This window comes from Microplitis demolitor, chromosome 3 (assembly GCF_026212275.2).
Source record: "Microplitis demolitor isolate Queensland-Clemson2020A chromosome 3, iyMicDemo2.1a, whole genome shotgun sequence".
In the NCBI taxonomy this organism is placed as follows: Eukaryota; Metazoa; Arthropoda; class Insecta; order Hymenoptera; family Braconidae; genus Microplitis; species Microplitis demolitor.
This window is the reverse complement of record NC_068547.1, coordinates 15,199,553-15,220,024: the sequence shown is the minus strand read 5'-3', so window position 1 is coordinate 15,220,024 and position 20,472 is coordinate 15,199,553. Positions and strand designations below refer to the sequence as shown.

Sequence of the window (20,472 nt, the reverse complement as noted above, 5' to 3'; positions counted from 1 at the left end):
TATCATTTTAAAAATTTTTGAATAAATAAAATAAATTCAGTATAGAATAAAAATTTTAAAAATGCGTATTTAGATCAATGAAAAATCAGTACGCGCATTTTTTTGAATTTCATCATTTTAATTAATTAATTAATTTATTTATTTGTGTCTGCTACATTCAGACTCATTATATTTTCATAATTTAAAAAAAAAATTACTTTTAAGTACTAAAATCAAGTCTATTCTTTTGGGGCTAAATAATATATATTAGCTATATATTTTCACATATGAAAAATATATGGATTTTAATATTGATATCATTGTTAAAATAGAATTGTTCATTATATAATTATAGTTATATACTACTATGTACAACTAATAATAGTTGATAATATATAATATTAATATGTTATAATATGAATTGTTCGTTATATAATTATTGTTATATACTACTATGTACAACTGATAATAGTTGGTAATATATAATATTAATATGTTTTATAACTTTATCAATCTGCTGCAATAAAAACTGTTGGTGTAAGATTATTGCAATTAATCATTGGCACAAATAGAAAAAAGCTATTTTTTAGTGATAATAAAAATTGTATTAGAATTAATATATACATATTTGGACTGTAGTTACATTAAATTACACTTTGACTTAGCAACATGTCGCTTTGTCTTCAATATAATTTCAATATTTATAATAAAAAATAATTTCCATCAAATTGTTTTAATGATTCTTTAAATATTCGTTTATTTTAATATCAGGTAATTATATTAGTTTTAAAATATGAATTATAAAAATAATATTTTAGTTGTTTGATTCTATATTTTTTTTTTTCTATTGTCCAGATTCTACTTTTCGTTTCTGCTTTTTTCTTTGCGCAATTTTCGAATTCAATACATAACATCCAACTCCAATATTCCTTATTTTCACATTCTTTAAAGCCAGTACAAATTAGTTCGTTTATTTTTCCACCATCTATATTATTTTCAACCTATTCCCACATCTTCATATCTAGCCTTTTTATTATTTTCTCTAATCTTCTAGGCTCTTTTCATCTCATTAGATGAATAAGTTTTTCAAATTCTCTTTTCTGCACATTAAGTTTATAGATCTAAGTAATTCAAATGATTCAAAAACTTTGAATTTTGCGCGCTGATGATACATTAAGTCCTCTCAGAAAGTAAGTTGCCGCCGGAAATTGTCGGAAATTTTCGGTTTGTGAGTTAATGTGCAGTACCGGCGTAAAATTAGACTTGTTTTTTAAAAATCGAGGATGACTTACTCTCTGGGAGGACTATATATTTATTCTAATCATTGTAAGGTTACAAGAACATAAGAAGTCGACTGTAAGAAACAAAGAATTTAATATTTTTTATATCGTTTACTTTTATTTTATGCTAGTTGATGTAGACTTTGTTACGTTATTAAAATGTCAATGGAATAATAGATATTATAAGTAAATTTGTTTTAATTAAAAACAATATAAATATAAAATAAACAATAGTTGACAGCATGGATACAAACAGCACAGATGCCAATAAAAAGTGTATTTCTAATCCATATAAGAATTCCATAATGAATAATGAAAATAAAAGCAATATCGGCCGTTGTTTTGATAATTATTCGAGTAAAAGGTACTCAGCGCGTGATTATTCGAGCAATAACGAATACCTTGATTTCGATCGCTGTTGTGATGATATTGTTGATGAAGTGATTGACAAAAAAGATATAAGAAATACAAGAAAACAACAGAGTTGCAATTTACATTCTACTGAAATAATTAGATGGTATTGTTATCTATGTGAGGTAAGATATTGATGCTGATTAAAATGATTATTTGTTTATACCGTTATGAAATTTATTTTATTTTTTTATAGCAACTTATATGTATTGAATGTCTGTTAACTAACCATCAAACTTTAGAACATCGTTATGAAAATATAACTCAAACTGAAATTCGTTTCGATAAAAAGTTGGCTGATATAGTTTCACAAAGTAATAATCAAATTAACGAATGGAAAAATACTCCGTTATATGAAAAAACGTTGCGGGAAGTGGACTTTCAATATGTCCAGGTTGAAGATAAAATTAATGAAACCTACGAGATTTATAAAACTATTTTAAAAGAATTCAGAGATAACAGTCTAGTTGATCTAAAAGAACTACGTGAAAAACGTAAGACTGAAGTTGTTGATGCATATCACAAGTAAGCAGCACATTCTACTGCAATTTAAAATGTTCATCTTTAACCAACTGTGAATACTTTAATAATTAATAATTATGAATAATAATTTTAGAATGAACAAACTTGTCATGGAAATCAAAGAAAATGTACAGAAGACTACATCAAATTATTTGAAGAGAGAAAACGAGTTGGATAATATTAATTTCAAGGCCACATTGATCAAAGAGCTATCGAATCGGATTAATAAAATTTCTGAGATGAATGACATATTTTATATAAATTTTCAATTTAATCCGAGATGTTTTGAGAAAGTTATTAATGATTTTCATGAAATGCGTGCGAAAGATAAAATTGTAATTATATGACTATTAAATTAATTGTTCATAATTAGAATTTACCTGTTTAGAATATTCTTAAAAAAATAACAATTTTTTTATATTTTATTTACAGAATAATTTACAAAGAATTTATCATTCATCTAATCCTTTCATGAACGAATTGACAGAGACTCAAAAGTTAAAACTTGAGCAGTTGATAAATAATAATCCGATACTTAATTTAAATAATATTAATACAGATGCTGATATTCATTCGGATTCTTCAAAACCATCTTCAATATCAAATAAACAAACAGTTACTGATACAAATCTTAATATTGAACCTCATCCAGAAGAAAAATTGAACGTTTCTGATAAAATTAATTTAACTAGTTCAGCTGGTAAAGATCGTGTTATTATTTCACTAATATGACAAATGATTATTTACAAACAAATACAATAATTATATACATATGTTACAGTCCGTGAAGTTGCTAATAAATCACCAATAAAATATGTGTTAACTGGAAGCATTGATAATAGACAAAAAATATCGATGAGACTTCAAAGAAGAATTAATGAATTTTCATGCCCGCAAGATCTTTGCTTGAGTGAAAATGGAGATATTATAGTAGCAGACACAAAAAGCCATGAAATCAAAGTAATAAAATTCGAAAAATCATACATATTTAATTAAACTCAGTTTTTTTATCTTAATACATTTTGATATTTCAATATTCAGATATTTGATAAGGACGGTAATTTTAAATTAAAATTTGGAATGTATGGCAATAAAAACAGTTATTTTATATATCCAAAATATGTGACGGTTTTCTTGAATAATTCTCAAAACAGAGGAAATATTGTTGTCTACGATAAAGTTGATTGGATTCCCAGATTGCAAATGTTTGCAAATAATGGAGTCTTTTTGAAATCTGCAGTTTTTAAAATCATGGATTTCTTGAAAGCACTTGCTACGACTAATAATGATCGTATTGTAGCTCTAGATCAAAGCAAACAAATATTCGTTATTTCTGATACTTTGATTATTTTAAAAAAAATTGATTGCAAACAGTTTCTTATAGAACCAATTACTATGGCTATTAAAGGTAATGTTATTGGAATATATTTTAGAGAAATTCATAATATTGTTGGCTGTTTTTTTAGGTGAGGAAATATTTATTTCTGATAAGAAAAAAGTCTGCGTAACAGTTATCAATAACGAAGGTCAGTTTTTGGGTCACATTGGTTATAAAAATCAAAACCGACCCTCACAAGGAATTGGTTTTGTCAACGATACAATTTTAATTAGTTTTAGTGATTTCAAAGAAGTTCAGATCTATGAGTTTTCAAAAAATGGTAGTTGCAGCTTTAAGTATGAATTGAGGAATATAAAAGTAAAATTATATTTTTAAAATTAATATCCGAAATATTTCATACGTTATTTACAACAAAATTTTTTTTTTTACAGGTACTACAATCTGATAGATTTGAGATATCGTCAAATGGTTCGTTAGTATTGTTAAATAAAATGAATGATGAATTGCTTATTCTAAACATGTAGTTACACATCATAAAAGCTTATATTATATAATATACTATTTATCAAATTACAACGGAAATTCTTATGTTTTTAAATAACCAGCCATCAACGAAAGTCAGTTAAACTTATAAATCAATAATTTATATTCATGTATCCTTTATGGCTGATTCTTTTAATGACTTATAATTTTTAATCAAAATAACTTATAAATATAAAATTTTTATTTAATAAATATGTATTTTTATTTTAAAATAAATGAAAAACAGTTATCAGATGAATAAATATTAATTAACTTAAATATTTCAATTGACAATTAAGTTATATTTATTTACTAATGTTAGAAAGGTGTAAAACCAACCTCGTAATTGTCAATTGTAAAAATGTACATACCTACTTATACCATACTTATACTCTATTATCTTCGGGTATATATTTTGTGACACCTTAACAGGTAATTTTCTACCTGTTGTTAAAAGCAACCTTATTGTTTTGAAAACGTACAAGTAGGTATTTTGAGTGTTTGGTATGATCATTAAAAGATCTAAGCAAAAGTAGGATAACACTTTCTAAGTGTGAAAAAATTTATTTTAATCATTCTTTCTACTTTCTTAAACTTTACTTGTTTCGTTACTGCCTCAGTAATTTCTATTTTGTTTTGAGTTAAGATTTTAATAAAAATTTTAATCAAGCTAATTACTGTTATAGTTTGTTGCAAATTTACTTATTTTAATTTTTTATTTTTCAGTATTGTATCTTATTAATAATTACAATCATAAAAAAAATGTTTCATTGTTCTATAATACATGAAGAAAATTTTTATAATCCTGAAGTTAGTAGACAATTATAAATTTTCGGATTTTTGTTTTTCAACAAATCACTTACAAAAAAGAAATAAAATATGCACACGTCAAAAATTTAAAAAACTACAAGTACAATTTTTCAAAATAATTATTTTTTATAATTTATCATTTTTAAAAAAATCCAAAAATTATTGAACGTCAGCTAACTTTAGTGTCATAAATTTTTAAAAATTTACATAACATATAAATCTATAAAAGAGGATTTTTTAAAAGATTGATTTTTAAGGGAAACGAACAATGAATTTACTTTTCGTAGGTTTTTTATATAAATGATAAATTTTTGATTACAAAAAAAAAATATACATCTATATAAGTGAATATATATTTTATAACTTTATTTCAATTAAAAAATAAACACATTCGTTTATTATTTTTATAAATACAAAATACAATATAAGTATACTTTTATTATTTTTTTATTCAAATTATTTGAATTATTCCCCGGCCATTTTAATAAAAATTAAACTGCGCATGTGCTTATTTAGTTTCCATGGCAACTAATAATAAAGAGGTTGTCCCTACATTAATGCGCCCAGCCTCCTTGTTCACGCCGAGTCCACGCATGAATTCACCGCGTGATTTATTGTGGCGCTGGCTATGAAGAGGAAGAAAAGCCGCTCTTAGTACTGTTGTTGTTAATTTTTACGCCATTTATTAAAGTATTTCAATTAAATAAAAAAGAAGTAGTTAATATATAAAATAACAATTTAAAAAATGTCTCATCATCCGAGTGCTTACACAAATCATCATTTGCCAAATGTTGATCATTGCGCTCTTTACATGAACGAAAACAATGGTCATCAACCATATTTAATACAAAATCCTCCTGTAAATATAAATATGCCAACGACGCCAACAGTCATGTTACCAAATGCTGTTCCACAAACGCATCCAGCATCAAATCCTACAATACATCAGGTAAGTTGTTACGCTTTAATTATCTTATATATTTTTACATTGTTTCATTTTATTGTAATAAATGAATGCGTTATATTATTAGCCACAACATAACATTCATCAACCACCTCAAGGTCATCAGTATGTAATGGGTTATCCTCCTAGTCCCATGATGATGTCGGCGAATATACAATTTCATCCATCGGGGCAGTATTCACCTTGTAAGTATTATATTTATACATATCTATATTTAAAAAAAAAAAATAAATAAATAAACAGAAACTAAATACCGCCTATAGAACAACGTAGTTTATGTTTCAAGTACGTGATGATGTAATACCTAAGTATGTTTGAAATAACATAACAATAGTTTTTGAGTGCCAGATATAGTTATGTATACAAAATTTATTTATTTCCTTTTTTTTTTCTTTTTCTTTTTCTTAATTCATCCACATGACAAAAAAATAATAATTATTTTATTTTAAAGATTATCCCCCATCACTGTACGGAAGTCCACAAAATGTTTCAATAAAAAATGTCATTAATCCAATACCTGGTGTTCATCAGACTCAGCATTTTCATCAACCAGGTGGATATAATAATTGTTTTAAATAATTATTTAATCCAATATTTTTTTTGTCTAAACTTATTTTGTTGATCGTGTTTTATTTTTTTTTTTAAGACTAGTAAAACTTGATTTCATTTTTGTAAATTTAGTTTTTTTTTTTTTATTAGTAAATAAATTCTTAAATAATTTGTGATCCTTAAGTTAGGAGACAACTAAAAATTCCCGGAGTTTTTTTTCTTCAAAAAATAAATTACAAAAAAAAGAAAAAAAAAAACTAAAAATATGCACTTGTAGAAAATTGAAGAAGCTACAGGTGCAATTTTTTGAATATTTAATTTTTTTTTTAATTTATCGTTTTAAAAAAAATTCAAAAATTATTAGACGTCGGCTAACTTCAGTATCATAATAATTTAATATACTTTTATTTTTAATTAATTTATTTTTATTTGTGGTGCATTTTTAAAACTAAGAATTTGACTATTTAGGGTTAATGGTTTCCTCACCACCAGACGTAACACGATCATCTATAAACCAAATAAAAACGCAACAAAGTAAAATAAAAAGACCTAACGCTCTGACAAATATAGTTGATCCAAAAACCGGGCGGAATGTTGCAGAAGATATTTACCGGCATGCAAATGAAGAAAATACCGATAAAATTCCAAATCCACAGGTAAACTTTATCACTAATTATTTTACTTTATAGTATTTGAATCAAGATAATCTACATGAAAATAATTGAACAAGTCAATATAATAATTAAAATGGTTTTAGTTAATTTTAGTTGAAAAAATCATTTTTTAATTTAAAATGTAATATATATATATATATATATATATATTATTCCAAAAAAAATATACAATAATCGTTTATTTTTATATCCTCTTTTTAATCATTTTTCTTTTTTAATTAAAGAGGTTCGATACCGATTTTCGAAATAATACAAAAATTTTGAAACTTTTCACCGAAAGAGTTATAAAAAAAAAATCACTGTTAAAATTTTAAATCGATTCACTAAACTATTTTCGAGAAATGAGTTTTCAAAATTCGTTCTTATACACTGGCGTAAATAGGAATTATTTTTTAGAATGCTATAGTTTTTGCTATAATAATACCATCGCTATAAATCATTCAGTATCAAATAATTAAACAGTTCTGAACACATTAATATTTTTACGTTTAATCACGGGTTTGTTATTAAATTATTAAGGAAATAAAAGGCGAATTTTAGTTAATGACGTCACATGTGTCGTGAAGCAAAGAAATAACGGCAACAGCGTAAAATGACACAACCGCGGGAAATTTAAATAACTAATAGCACCAGTATCATTTTGACTGTATTTAACCTATAATACGTCTAGCGTGTAAACTTCATTTTTCAATTTTTTTTTTCATTTTCTGATTGTTTTAAATGTTTGTTATAAACAGCTTCTGAGACTCATTTACTTTTCCAATATTTCCTCTTTTTAATATTACTTTCTTTCATAACTATTAGAAACAAAAATCAGCTGACACTTTTTTCTGTTTACTCATTAATACACACTATCACATGATACTCATGTTGGACCTGAGCTCCAGCTAGTAATAAATCTTGTGACTAACAATAGTACATAAAAATTTAGAGCGATCATAAAGCACCCTCAGTGCTTTCGCGCTTGAGGTGTGCAAAATTACTAAACACTAGCACGCTGTTGCCGTACTTCCGCGTTTATTGCGCGACTCATGATGCGAAGCATCAGAGTGTGCTTTACGATCGAAAAATGTTTTTTTTTAGTCACTTATTTCATTAAAAAAAAATTGTTTTATTAAAAAAAATTTTTTTTATTATTCAATGCAATTATAATCAAAATATATTATATTAATTCCTAAAAGTAAGTCAATTCATAACATATTCTATTAATGAAATTTTGATGTGTAGGAGTTGTAATCTTGCAAAAGTACAATAGAAAATCTATGAGATCCCCTAGAAAGATAATCGGTATCGAACCTCCTTAAAACGTAAAATTAGAAAATTAATGGGTATAATTAATGCATGTAATACCAAGTAAGAATTATTGTTATTGTTTTATATAAATATATTAGGGTGTTTCAAAATAAACATTTTTTTTTGCACACCTCGAACGCGAAGTGGAGAGGTAGTGCTCTATTGTTACTATTTTTTTTTTTTTTTTTTTTTTTTTTTCAATTTTTATGGTCTTAAAAGTTGGTCTTAAATATTAGAAAAATCCTCCAAAAAGAGCAGCTCGAAAGCTTGATTCTGCTAAGAGCTCAACAAATATTAATTTTCTCATTTGAATTACATGTAAAAAAAAAACTTTTTTTTTGTTTTATATATAAAAGTATTTAAAAAATATTTTTTCGAAAATCAAAGTACATGGTTTTGTAGGAAATTAAATTCTCTACAAAAAAAGCCCTTGAGTGTTTTCTTCGTACAACCAACAGAAAAAATGTTATGAAGCTTGAAACAATATTAAATTGAAAAATTTAACGTAAAGATAATTTCCGGATTTTATTACGTGTAAATGTTTATACGGTGAATCTATATACTATGTATAATCAGTAAAGTGTTTTAAAAAGATTTCTGAGATTTTACTTATTTTCCGTATAAATTTCGAAAGAAAAATATTTTTTTTAAGAATTAAATTTTTTTTTTTTTTCTGTATTTTTAAATTAAAAAGAAAGTTCTGTTTTAAAAGTGAGGAAATTTTTTCCCATGTGTTCAAAAAAAAATTGACAGATAACATTAGCTGAGATGACAAAACCTAAATTTCTATCAAAAAACTGTTTAATATAATGAAAACATGAAGTTATACTATTTAAAATAGTTTAAAACCTAATAACTTTTTTTCTGTTAGTTCTCCGGAAAAAACACTTGGGAGCTTTTTTTTAGTGAATTTAGTTTCCTACATGACTATGTACTTCGATTTTCAAAAAAAATTTTTTTTTTATATGCAATTTGAATGGGAAAATGAATATTCGTTGAGCTCTTAGTAGAATTGAGATTTCGAGCTGCTCTTTTGGCAGGATTTTTTTTATACCTAAGACTAACTTTTGAGACCATAAGAATAATATTTTTTTTTTTTTTTTGAAACACCCTAATAAATATATATAATTGTAGGATTTACAAATAGCTGCTGATTTTGCATCTCGCGTTGCTAGAGTCGCAACATCATCACCAGAACCTCGAACGACTACAACTCTTCCTGTTTCAAGTTCACAAAGTAATTCATTGAACAATCATCCGAAAACTTGTTCACCTAAAAATTCTCAACATGCATCTCAATTAAGCCAACCGCAATATACAATCTCATCAGATAGTTTTCAAACTACTGTTACTCAGAGTCATCCATCTACTCTTGCTCAAAATACCTCATATCAATGCAGTAATTTGCAAAATAATCAGCTTAATATTTCTACAAATAGTAATCGACATGCAGTATCACCACCTAATTATTCACAAAATATTAACACAAATAGTCAACCTCATGGGAGTACTACTGCAAGTACTCAATATCATGTTTTATCCATTGACCACCAACAAATACCCGTAACAACTAATTGTCATAGCGGCGTTCCACCCAGTAAATATCAACAGCCTAATTATACTAGTAGTCAACAACATATTTCATCTGTCAGTCACCAGCCAATTATTATTGTAAGTAATAGTAATCAACAAAATGCTCCACAAGTTCACTATCAGCAAACTACTGGCATAAATTATCAACAAAGTAATTTACCATCAAGTAATGAAGCTGTTATTTCAACTAGTCAACATGGAATTTCATCAGTTAATTACCAACCGATTATCGCAATGTCTAGTCATAATTATTGTGTTGCATCTAGTAATTATCAACCACCTATTTCTACAAATAGTGAACAACGTAATTTCTCATCAACTAATGAACAACTTATTTATACAAATACTAACCATCAAATCAGTACAAGTAGTAATCAAAATCATCCATCACCAAGTAATCAACAGCAATCTAATTACAATTCGATGTCTAGACAGTATCATCTTCCACCAAATAAAAGCCAGCAAACTATGACTACCAGCTCTCATCAAAATGTTATTTCTCACAGTAATCAACATAATACTAATCTTCAATCCCAGATTATTCCTGCACAAAACAGATATCAACATAATATTTCACAAGATAATTGTCAATCAGTTACTGCCTCACAAATTACGTCAACAAATTATCAGCACAACACTCCATTAAATATTTCTCAAAGTAACGTTCCACCAGAAAATTTTCAACTCATTCCTTTACAAAATAATTTTCAAGTTAATATGCAACAGAATAATCATTTACAAAATTATCACGGACGTTCAATTATACCGAATAGTTATCCAAATATTAATTCTCAAAATAGCAACAAAAATTCTAATACTCAAAGAAATTATCAGAATACATCATTAATGTATCATAATCAAAACAAACGAAGTGGAAGTTATAATAAACTGCCAAACAATTCCAATCGAAAAATACATACAGGAAGAGATGCTAATATCGGGCAACCACCAGCGCCAGTGAGTTCACCGGCCACAACTACGACTATATTAAAACATACTGCAATACCTGAAGTAGAAACAAAATCTGATAGTAAAGAAGAGTCTAAACTCCATCCGGCTGGCAGAGAAGATATTAAACATCAACATACTCATTCCAACATTGTTCCTGTGATTATTCCACATCCTCCTAGACCTTTTTATTCAAACATGTTACAATATGGTCCACCACTACAACAACCAAGACTTGATTATTGTCACCAATATCATCCAAGATATCAACGTCCATCAAATTATCCAATGCGTCATCCAATTATCCGAGAGCCATCACATTCCAGGAATTCGGGAGGTATTTCTAAAGAGTTACATACGCAACCAAATATTCCTATTGTAAAGTCAACTAGCCCGTCTACGGTGGATTCAACAATAAATCAAAAAGCTATTACATGCAAAATTTCTTCAGAAAAACCAGTAAATCGTCTAGCCAAGCCCGGAGGTGAAAATGATAAGCAGACTTCATCATCGAGTTTATCAATTGTTTCAAAAGTTGAAAATATTTCAGAGACTACAGCCAATTTAGAATTACCCAACAAATTATCCCATGAAGTTGATCAGCTAAAAGATTCAGAAAAATATACAACTATTTCTGAATCACCTAAACAATTATCGCAGTGTTCAGATAATAAACAACAATCACGGAAAACTTCACCAGTTAATATACCTGCAGTTACTACGAAACCTTCTATAGAATTAGAGGAATCAAAATCTTCTGTCAAATCAGTGACGGAATCAAATTCTGTTATTGAATCAAAAAAAGAATCAAAATCTGTTGTTAATTCAGAAAAGGAGTCAAAATCTGTTGTTAATTCAGAGACAGAATCAAAATCTTCTGTTAAATCAAAAAAGGAGTCAAAATCCTCTGTTAAATCAGAGAAGGAATCAAAATCTTTTGCTAAATCCAAAAAGGAATCAAAATCTTCTGTAAAATCAAAGAAGGAATTGGAAACTAGTAAACAAAGAAAACAACCAGAACAAACATCACAGAAAACGCCTGTCACTGATGTTCCTATATTTTCACAACCAGGAAAAAATGAGAAAAAAAAAAAGAAAACAGTACCATCAGCAGTTGTTGAAATTTCGACAGGACTCGCAGCCGTTAAAGCAATTACAGATTGTGCGAAATCATATAAGAAATCGTTAGAAAATCCACACCACAAGCGTCAAACTTTAATTAAATATAAACAAGAAAAATTGAGTTCCGAAAATATTTCTACTCCTCAATCTTCTTGTGATACGCCTGCAATTGAAAGTAATAAAGATGTTAATGATAATGTTTTAGAAAATAAATCTATAATTATAGAATCTCCTATTGTACCATCAGTAACTCAACAAGAGAATGAGTCGAACAACCAAAAGTCAAAAATTTCAGTACCAAGTACTTGTGATTTAATAAAATCTCGTACTTCAAAAATTGCTGTCATTCAAAATAATTCTGAGCATATTAAGAAAGATTTAGATGAAAGTAGAAAATCAACATCGTCGCAGGGAAAATCAGATGAACAAGTAGAGAATACTCCTACAAAAGTGCTTTATTCTTCAGTTTTATCAGGCCTTAAATTGAAAAATAAATCTCCACTGCTACTTGATTATTCGAGAGATAAAACAGCCCAAAACAAGATCTGTTCACCAAATGAGAAATCATCAAAATCTTCACAACTTCCGAGTGATTTGAATCAGCAACAACAATCGCCTTCTCAACAGAATGCTGAAGAAAAACTTGGTACAGTAAAAAGTAAGGAATTATTATTATTATTTTTTTTTTTTTAAATATAATTATATTTGTAATTGTTTAATTTTCAATGCATATTTTTAACTAATATTAGAATAATTTAAAAAATTTAGATTTATGTTATACATTAATATTTATTTCACAGATAAAAATGAAGAAAAAAATGAAAATAAACACCAAGATTGGGATGAAAATCAAAATTGTGTCAATAAAAATACAATTTCGAATATGGATATATCTTCGACTGAATCGAATCAATCAGAATTACATCAACAATCATCATTAATCATTTCAAAAGTGTCTCCAAGTAAAAATCATGAACTACTTTTAGATGAAAATCAAAAAGTCACTTTAAATAATAATCAAGAAGTAATTTCAGATAATGATCAAAAAGTAAATTCCGATAATCCTCAACAAGAACCTTTAGATAATACTTATCAAGTAACTTCAGATAATACTAAAAAAGTACTTTTAGACAATAATCTAGAAGTACCTTTAGATGACATTGAACAAATATCTGTAGTTCAAACTCAAGAATTATCAAGTAGAACTCATGAAGTATCTATTAATGAATCTCAACAAATATTGTCATACAATACTCAACAGTTGTCTTTAGACAAAGTCGAAACTGAAGTGATCATAAGTGATGTAGAACGCGAATCCAGAGAACAACACGTTCTTAAATCATTTTCATCAGAAACTTTTACATTTTTAAATCCTAGTGTATTTGACAATCTAGATGAAGATGCAAATACTTCATTAATCGTAACAGAAATTGCAGAAATAGTAACAGAAGGTGTAGTTAATCCTCAAATAACCGATGACAAAAACCAATCAACGAACATAGTAGAAGATAATAGTCAAACTGCTATCATCACGAAAGAAGTTACTTTAGGTGATAAAGATACTGAGGTGCCTAATATTATTAATCCTATTATCAGTGAGACAGAAGAAATGGATAAATTTGTTTCGGAGAAAAATGAAAAAAACATACAAATATCAAATAATCAATTGGAATCCGCTCAGGATGTTATAGTCCATATATTACCACTTGATGTTTCTAGTGATAACACCCAAAATAAAATTTGGATTAAAAAAGATCTAATAAAAAAAAATGAAACAACTCCGCCTAAAGAAGCTTCAAGTGAATTAAATGCTAAGGATGCATTGAAGAAAAATCAATACGGTCGCGAATTTTTGATGTCACTGAAGAATTCACCTCTCAGTCAAATCAGGCCAGCTAATTTACCTGATATGGATGTTGTAAAAACCCGACCAAAAGTAACTATTTTTTTAAATTTACAAAGCTTCGACAATTATTTAATCATAAATATATTTTAAGAAATATATAAATTAAATGAATATAAATTTTTACAGCAAAAAATTAGAGATTCTACTCCCGTAAATACACGAGCGTTTCCCGAGCCATTATTTAAACCACCTGAATACTTTTTTCCTGGTTCTTCTAGATCGTTTACTTCCAGAGTGGTAATTATTTATAATTCTATTAGACCTTACGACCAACTATATATTTTAGTTATAATTTTTAATAATGTTATAAAATGAAAAAAAAATAAATTTCATTTAAATACTTTATGGCCAATTAAATTTTTTTGTTTTTTTTTTTTTTTTAAGGCATTACCATCAAGAAAAAGTATGCCCGGAAATAAATCAAGGTCCACCGAACCTCAAATAATACATGTAAAACTGTCGCGGAATGAAGATGTCGAATTACATACGGCTAAAAACGCATGGAAACCATCTGTATCGAAAAAAAATACACTCGTTTTAGATGAAGATGAAAAAACTCAATTGCTTTATAAAAAAGTTCGTAGTGTACTAAACAAATTAACACCGGAGAAATTTGATAAACTTGTTGGGCAAGTAAGAGAATTAGAAATTGACACGCAGGAAAAATTACAAGGTGTTATTAATTTAGTATTTGATAAAGCAATTGATGAACCAAATTTCGCAAAAGCCTATGTTATGATGTGCAGCGAACTAGCATTAATGAAAGTTGATGCTTCCAATGAAGAAATTACATCACAAGGCACTAAAACTAAAGAAGTAGATTTCCGCAGATTACTTATTATTCGCTGTCAAACAGAATTTGAAAAAACTGCAGTTGATGAAGCAACTAGGGAAGAAAAAGTTGAAGAAATTGAAAATTGTACAGATGCTACTAAAAAAAAAGAGTTACAGTTGAGTCTTGAAGAAAGTGATTATCTGACAAGACGAAGATCTGTTGGTATTAATAAATTCATTGGTGAGTTATTTAAGAAAGAAATGCTCACAAGAAATATAATGCGCCAATGCATTCTTCAGCTCTTAAGAATTCCGGACGAAGAAAATTTAGAATGTCTGTGTAAATTGTTAACAACTATTGGCCAAATGTATGAGGAAAGAACAAGTCTCTCAGAATACTTTAAGATTTTAGAAAATTTAATAACTCAACAAGAAAAAAATAAAATTAGTTCAAGAATAAGATTTATGATCCAAGATGTTATTGATTTAAGGCGAAATGGCTGGAGACCTCGTCGTAATGACAGCAATCCAAAAACAATGGATCAAATTAAAAGAGACGTAGAAGAAGAACGTCTTAATACAAATATGCTATTAAATACACCCAAAGATATACGCAGGAATGACCGAATTACACCACCAAGTTCATATCGTGGAGACGATCGTTTTACACCCCAAGAAACAAATCGTAGAGATTATTCTACTGATAGAAGACGAAACCGTGAGTTATTAAAGATTGTTTGTTATTACTAAGTAAATCATAATCATATAAATAAAATTATTCTTGTTTTCTTTTTTTAGGATCAAGCGTAAAACCTGACAGTGAGGGATGGAGTCCATCTAAATATAAAAATAAATCGCGTTTATCAGTAGAAACTGCAAAACTAATACAAAAACCTTCAACAGATGATCAATTGCTGGGCAATAGAAATGTATATAAATGGACACCAAGTACACCATCATATCATACTCCTACTGTAACTTCTAATCCGTACAGCTTACTAGACACACCTAGTGTGTCTTTGGATCACGATAGAAGATCTGCGTCTATTACTGGGTGATTATTATAATTAATATGAATTTTGAATTTATTTTTTTGTTAACTTATAAAAATTTATTCATGTACTGATAATTTATATTTATTACTTCCTCCAGGTCACGTTCAGCTGGCCCGAAAGATTACCGATCAAATATTAATAGCAATTCATCATGGGGAGGTAAAAAATATCAAAATATTTCATAAAATTTTTTTAATTATAAGCAAAAAAAAATTTAATAAAATTTTTTATTATGTTAAAGGACGTAATTCTCTAAACAATCGTAATCAAACAACTGGAAGTTCACTACGACGAGAAAGCTTATCATTAAATAAAGTCTATTCGCCGAGCATACAAAATCTTCCTATAAACACATTCCAACCAGACTTTAAAGTACCTAACAGTATTTCATCTTTACCACTTTCTCGATCAAGTAGCACTAGTAGTGTTGCAAGTAACAAATCTCGATCTCGAAAAACTGAAGACGAATTGGAAAAAGTATTCAAAGAACTTTTGAAAAGATGCATTGATGTAAATAGTACCGAAGAATTTATTATTGTAAGTAAAATTTCATAATAATGATTATTTTTTCTGTAATTATCAATTAAGATAGAACTTTTTATGAATTATTATTATTCATCTTTTTTTTTTATTTTGTAAAGGACTCACAAGAAACACTGAATGAGAATTTCGATAATTCTTCATTTCCGTTTTTTATTCAACGAACAATTGACGCAGGATTAGAACGCACGTCAATAGTTCGTCAAAGATACTCATCTTTGCTGTCTTATATGATTGAGAAAAAAATGATTACTCTTTCCCTGTTTCAAGCTGAGTAAGTTAATTAATGTTAAAAAATTATATAATCATATAATATAAATTTGCATATACATTTCTTCAAATTTAGTAATGTTTTTATTTTGAATAAATTAATTTTTTTTTTTTTTCTAATTTACAGATATGAAAAATTCATTGAAATAGCTGATGAATTAGTAATTGATGTACCTCTATGCTGGGAATATTTTGCAGAGATGCTATCAGAAATGTTAATATCAGGCACTCATCCGTTTACTGAGTTAAAGCAAACATTATCTGTACTAAAAAATACAGGAAATTGTGGTAAACTATTAGGAGCATTATTATCAATGTTAGGCAAAAGTAAAGGATTTGAATGGGTGATTGATAAATGGGATAAAAGTGGATTAATATGGTCCGATTTGGTTGATACACGATTGGAAGCAATTGATGACATTATAAAAAAATATAAATTGGATTTATTCAATGACAGTTGCAATAATTGTCTAAACCTGGCCTCGGCAAATGAATTAAATTTTAATGAGATTCTGAATCATTTAGAAAAACTCATGCGCGAAAACAAATTTGATGATGCTGTCAGCTGGATCTCTGTAAGTTTGTCTATTTGTATAAATTATTAATCATTGTCTACTATTTAATATTAATTAAATTTGAAAAATAACTTTTTGAATAAAATAATAACTCTATTATTATTATGATGATGATTATTATTATTATTTTATTTTTTTTTTTTACAGTTAAACGTTGGTGAAAAATCCAAACAAACACAATTCATACGAGGTCTAGCTACAATTGTTTTAAAAATTTCCATTGGTAAAATTACTTTTTTATCTTTCATTTATATTTTTTTATCATAATTAAATAATTTGAATTTTTTTCTGTCTTAATTTTAACGTTATTTTTTTTTTAAACTTCCAACTAAAATCGTAATATTAAAACAAGCTATAAATTGAATTTCAAAGAATTATTTATAAAAGTATATTAGTTTAAATTTGAAAATATATTTATTGCTTATTGATAAAAATTTAATTTTATGATTAATTAGAACCACATGGCCAGTATTGGAAACTCAACGAAGAAACATTTAGTAAATTATTGCCTTATATAAGACGTTATGTAGATGCGGATCCACTGTTAGAGCTTCACTGTTTATACGCAATACAATTATATATTGATGAATTAGAACATCCGCAAGGTAAAATATTTGTTTTATTTTCTATAATTTTACGAGCTTATTTTGTTTAATCTTTATTCTTCTATTAGTATCGTAACTATTATTTTTCAACATTAAAACCACACAAGCTTATCCGACTAGACGATTGTAATTTTAAACTTCCCGTCATGAAAATTAAAAATTATTTAAGTTATTGGTTTCGGTCCGATTTTCGACAATCGAGTTTTCATGGGATCTTGACGTTTTGAGGTCCTAGGAAGCTATTCCGACTATTTCGGGGAGGATGCCCGTGTATGTGGATGTGTGTAAACTAATTTTTGTCGTACGATATCTTTGAAACGAATCAACTGATTTGGACGTGCTTGATAGCACAGTCGAAAAGGCTCATCAAGACTTAGATCTGATTAGATTTTGACGTCGACCGGTCGAGAAGTTTATGATTAATACGAAAAATAAAATTTTTTTTTATTAATTTTTTTATATAACTCATTAAATACTCGTCCGATTTGCCTCAAAATGTGATCAGTTCTAAGTCTTAATGAGTCTTTTCGGTTGCCGCCAAGAACGTCTAAATCGGTTGATTTGTTCCAAGGATATCGTGAGCTCTTCGAGCTCAAAAATAGTAATGTCGAACATTCAATTGCAAAAATTAAAATAATAAACAATAACAAAAAACAAATAATGAAGTAAATCATTTTTTTTTTTTAATTTATATCAACAATATCTTTAGTAATAATGAACCGATTTTGACGTTCAAAATGGCATTTTACACAGTTTTCTGACCTCTAACATTGGAAAAAAATTTCAAAATATTTGATAAATAAAATTATAAGTTATTCGGAATAAATAAAGTAATTCGTATTTTTTCTTATTATTCATCAATTAGTTCAACGATTTAGATTTTATAAAAAAAAAAAAAAAAAAAAAAAAAACTTTTTTACAACTCTCGAAAACGGTTTCTCTTGAACGATTGAACTGATTTATGGTCGAGGTGGCATTCGACGCGGCTTAAAAGCTTTTAGAGCTGATTAGATTTTTGAATCAATCTATTGAGAACATAACAAGTTATCCGGCAAAAAAATTTTTGAAAAAATTTTATTTTTGGAATATCTCTGAATATACTGTACCGATTATGCTCAATTTCTTAAAATTGTTGGAATTAATGAGCTGCTTCGAACGCCACCTCAAAAAGCCAAATCGGGTCATTCGTTCAAAAGTTACAGAAATCAATAACTTCTCTTTATTTCGAAAATTTTCAATTTTCTTAACGGGAAATTAAGATTTTTTTTTTTTTCAATGTTTAAAATATCAGAAATATATTTATTATTCATTCATTCGATACTAAAAAGTATAGTAGAAAAACTCATAAAATTTCAAAAGACTAAGGAACTTATTTTCTTTTTAAATAATCTTTTGATAAAAATTGCGGCGCTGCACTCATAGCGTGAGGGACGAAGATTTAACTAAATATACTTATATTACTAAAAAATTTGTATTGCTTTTTTCTAGGCGTGCTAGCTCATATAATTGAAATATTAGATGCTGAAAGTATTATAGCTGAAGAGTCATTTCTTAGTTGGCAAAAAAGTACAGATCCTGCAGAAATGCAAGGACATGCAGTTGCTATTACAACTCTTGCGTCATTTTTCCGATCTCTTTTACGTGACCCAAATGATGATTTGGAATATTAAACTTTTCTTGTTCATTTCTATACTTTATTATTTATATTTATTTATTTTTATCGTGTTTGTTGTTTGTAAATTATATCTGTAAAAAATACTGGTAATTTATATTTATGGAGATAAAAAAATTTAATTTCGATAACTTGTAATAAATACTTAGGTTCCAGTTATATGATATATTATAAAGAATACAAAAAGTTATATATTGTTGAAGAATAAATGTATATATTTTTCTACGATAATGTATAAATTAAGTTTCAGTATTTCTATTACGATGAATGTTATAGTAATTTCAAATTTTATTTTTTTTTTGTACCATTAATAATAACATTTAAAATGCTCACATTATTACTCATAATATTTATTTATTTAATCTCTAAAGAATATTAAAATATCTTTTGAAACTGTAAATATTTTTTTTTTTCACTGGAATTAATAAACTATAAAAAAAAATTATATAAATTATTTGTCTTGTTCTTGTCAGCTTTTAATAATGTAGGAGTATTAGAATTATTAACCGATTTTATTGTTGATGTTGATGATGGTCATGATAATAACGGCTGTCCAATTCTAGAATTTGGTTCTTTTGGTAGCCCATTAGGAGGCCGTGAACGAGAAGAATTTTTGTCGGTAACCAACATGGTCCAGCTTTACTATGACACTATAGCATTTTAAATCAAAATAATTTCTTCGTGTAGATCGTCTGCCGCAATCAGAAGTTATTATTTGTCTTCAATATATTTTAATTATAATATAATTAAACTACTTAAAGTGAATGGTCATGTCATTGATCCTCGTTGATAGACTTAAATTTAACACAAAATTACATTAATCATTTTTCTTAAGTAATTAATTTTGACAGGTCATTAAAGTAATGTCTTAAGCCAAAGAGTCTTAGCACAATGAGTAATTATAAAAGATAGTTAGCAATTGGAATTTTTGAGGCCCAGTTATTAAGAGTTTCTAAGAAAAAAGGTATAGGTACTTACCGAAAATTCTTGTCAAAAATAAATTTAATTTTAGACCTGACCTGCAATCCCTTTCAAACAATTGCTTCTGTATTTACTTTAACCCTGACTA

The 20,472-nt window shown here is 27.3% G+C and overlaps 2 protein-coding genes across 4 annotated transcripts; both read left to right on the top strand.

The window, feature by feature from the left end:
* The first annotated feature begins 1,197 nt into the window (after nt 1-1,197).
* LOC103573884 (brain tumor protein) lies at nt 1,198-4,196 on the top strand. Of its 2 annotated transcripts, none has more exons than XM_053737793.1 (9): nt 1,198-1,305; nt 1,391-1,795; nt 1,867-2,195; nt 2,287-2,527; nt 2,625-2,892; nt 2,974-3,152; nt 3,234-3,600; nt 3,659-3,888; nt 3,963-4,196. In XM_053737793.1, exons 2-9 carry the CDS (start codon nt 1,502-1,504, stop codon nt 4,053-4,055), a joined length of 2,001 nt encoding a protein of 666 aa, XP_053593768.1. In that variant the 5' UTR covers nt 1,198-1,305; nt 1,391-1,501; the 3' UTR covers nt 4,056-4,196. The 2 variants fall into 2 exon arrangements, with proteins under 2 accessions (XP_053593768.1, XP_008551366.2); XM_008553144.2 differs by having other exon boundaries at nt 1,198-1,335; nt 1,494-1,795.
* Nucleotides 4,197-5,438: 1,242 nt separating this feature from the next.
* On the top strand, nt 5,439-19,749 carry LOC103573883 (uncharacterized). Of its 2 annotated transcripts, XM_053737792.1 has the most exons (17): nt 5,439-5,812; nt 5,895-6,012; nt 6,279-6,380; nt 6,845-7,032; nt 9,478-12,664; nt 12,807-12,968; nt 13,041-13,942; nt 14,039-14,149; nt 14,297-15,404; nt 15,485-15,740; nt 15,839-15,900; nt 15,983-16,278; nt 16,383-16,555; nt 16,679-17,126; nt 17,274-17,349; nt 17,582-17,731; nt 19,220-19,749. In XM_053737792.1, exons 1-17 carry the CDS (start codon nt 5,609-5,611, stop codon nt 19,399-19,401), a joined length of 7,725 nt encoding a protein of 2,574 aa, XP_053593767.1. In that variant the 5' UTR covers nt 5,439-5,608; the 3' UTR covers nt 19,402-19,749. The 2 variants fall into 2 exon arrangements, with proteins under 2 accessions (XP_053593767.1, XP_053593766.1); XM_053737791.1 differs by having other exon boundaries at nt 12,807-13,942.
* The last annotated feature ends 723 nt before the right edge of the window (nt 19,750-20,472 follow it).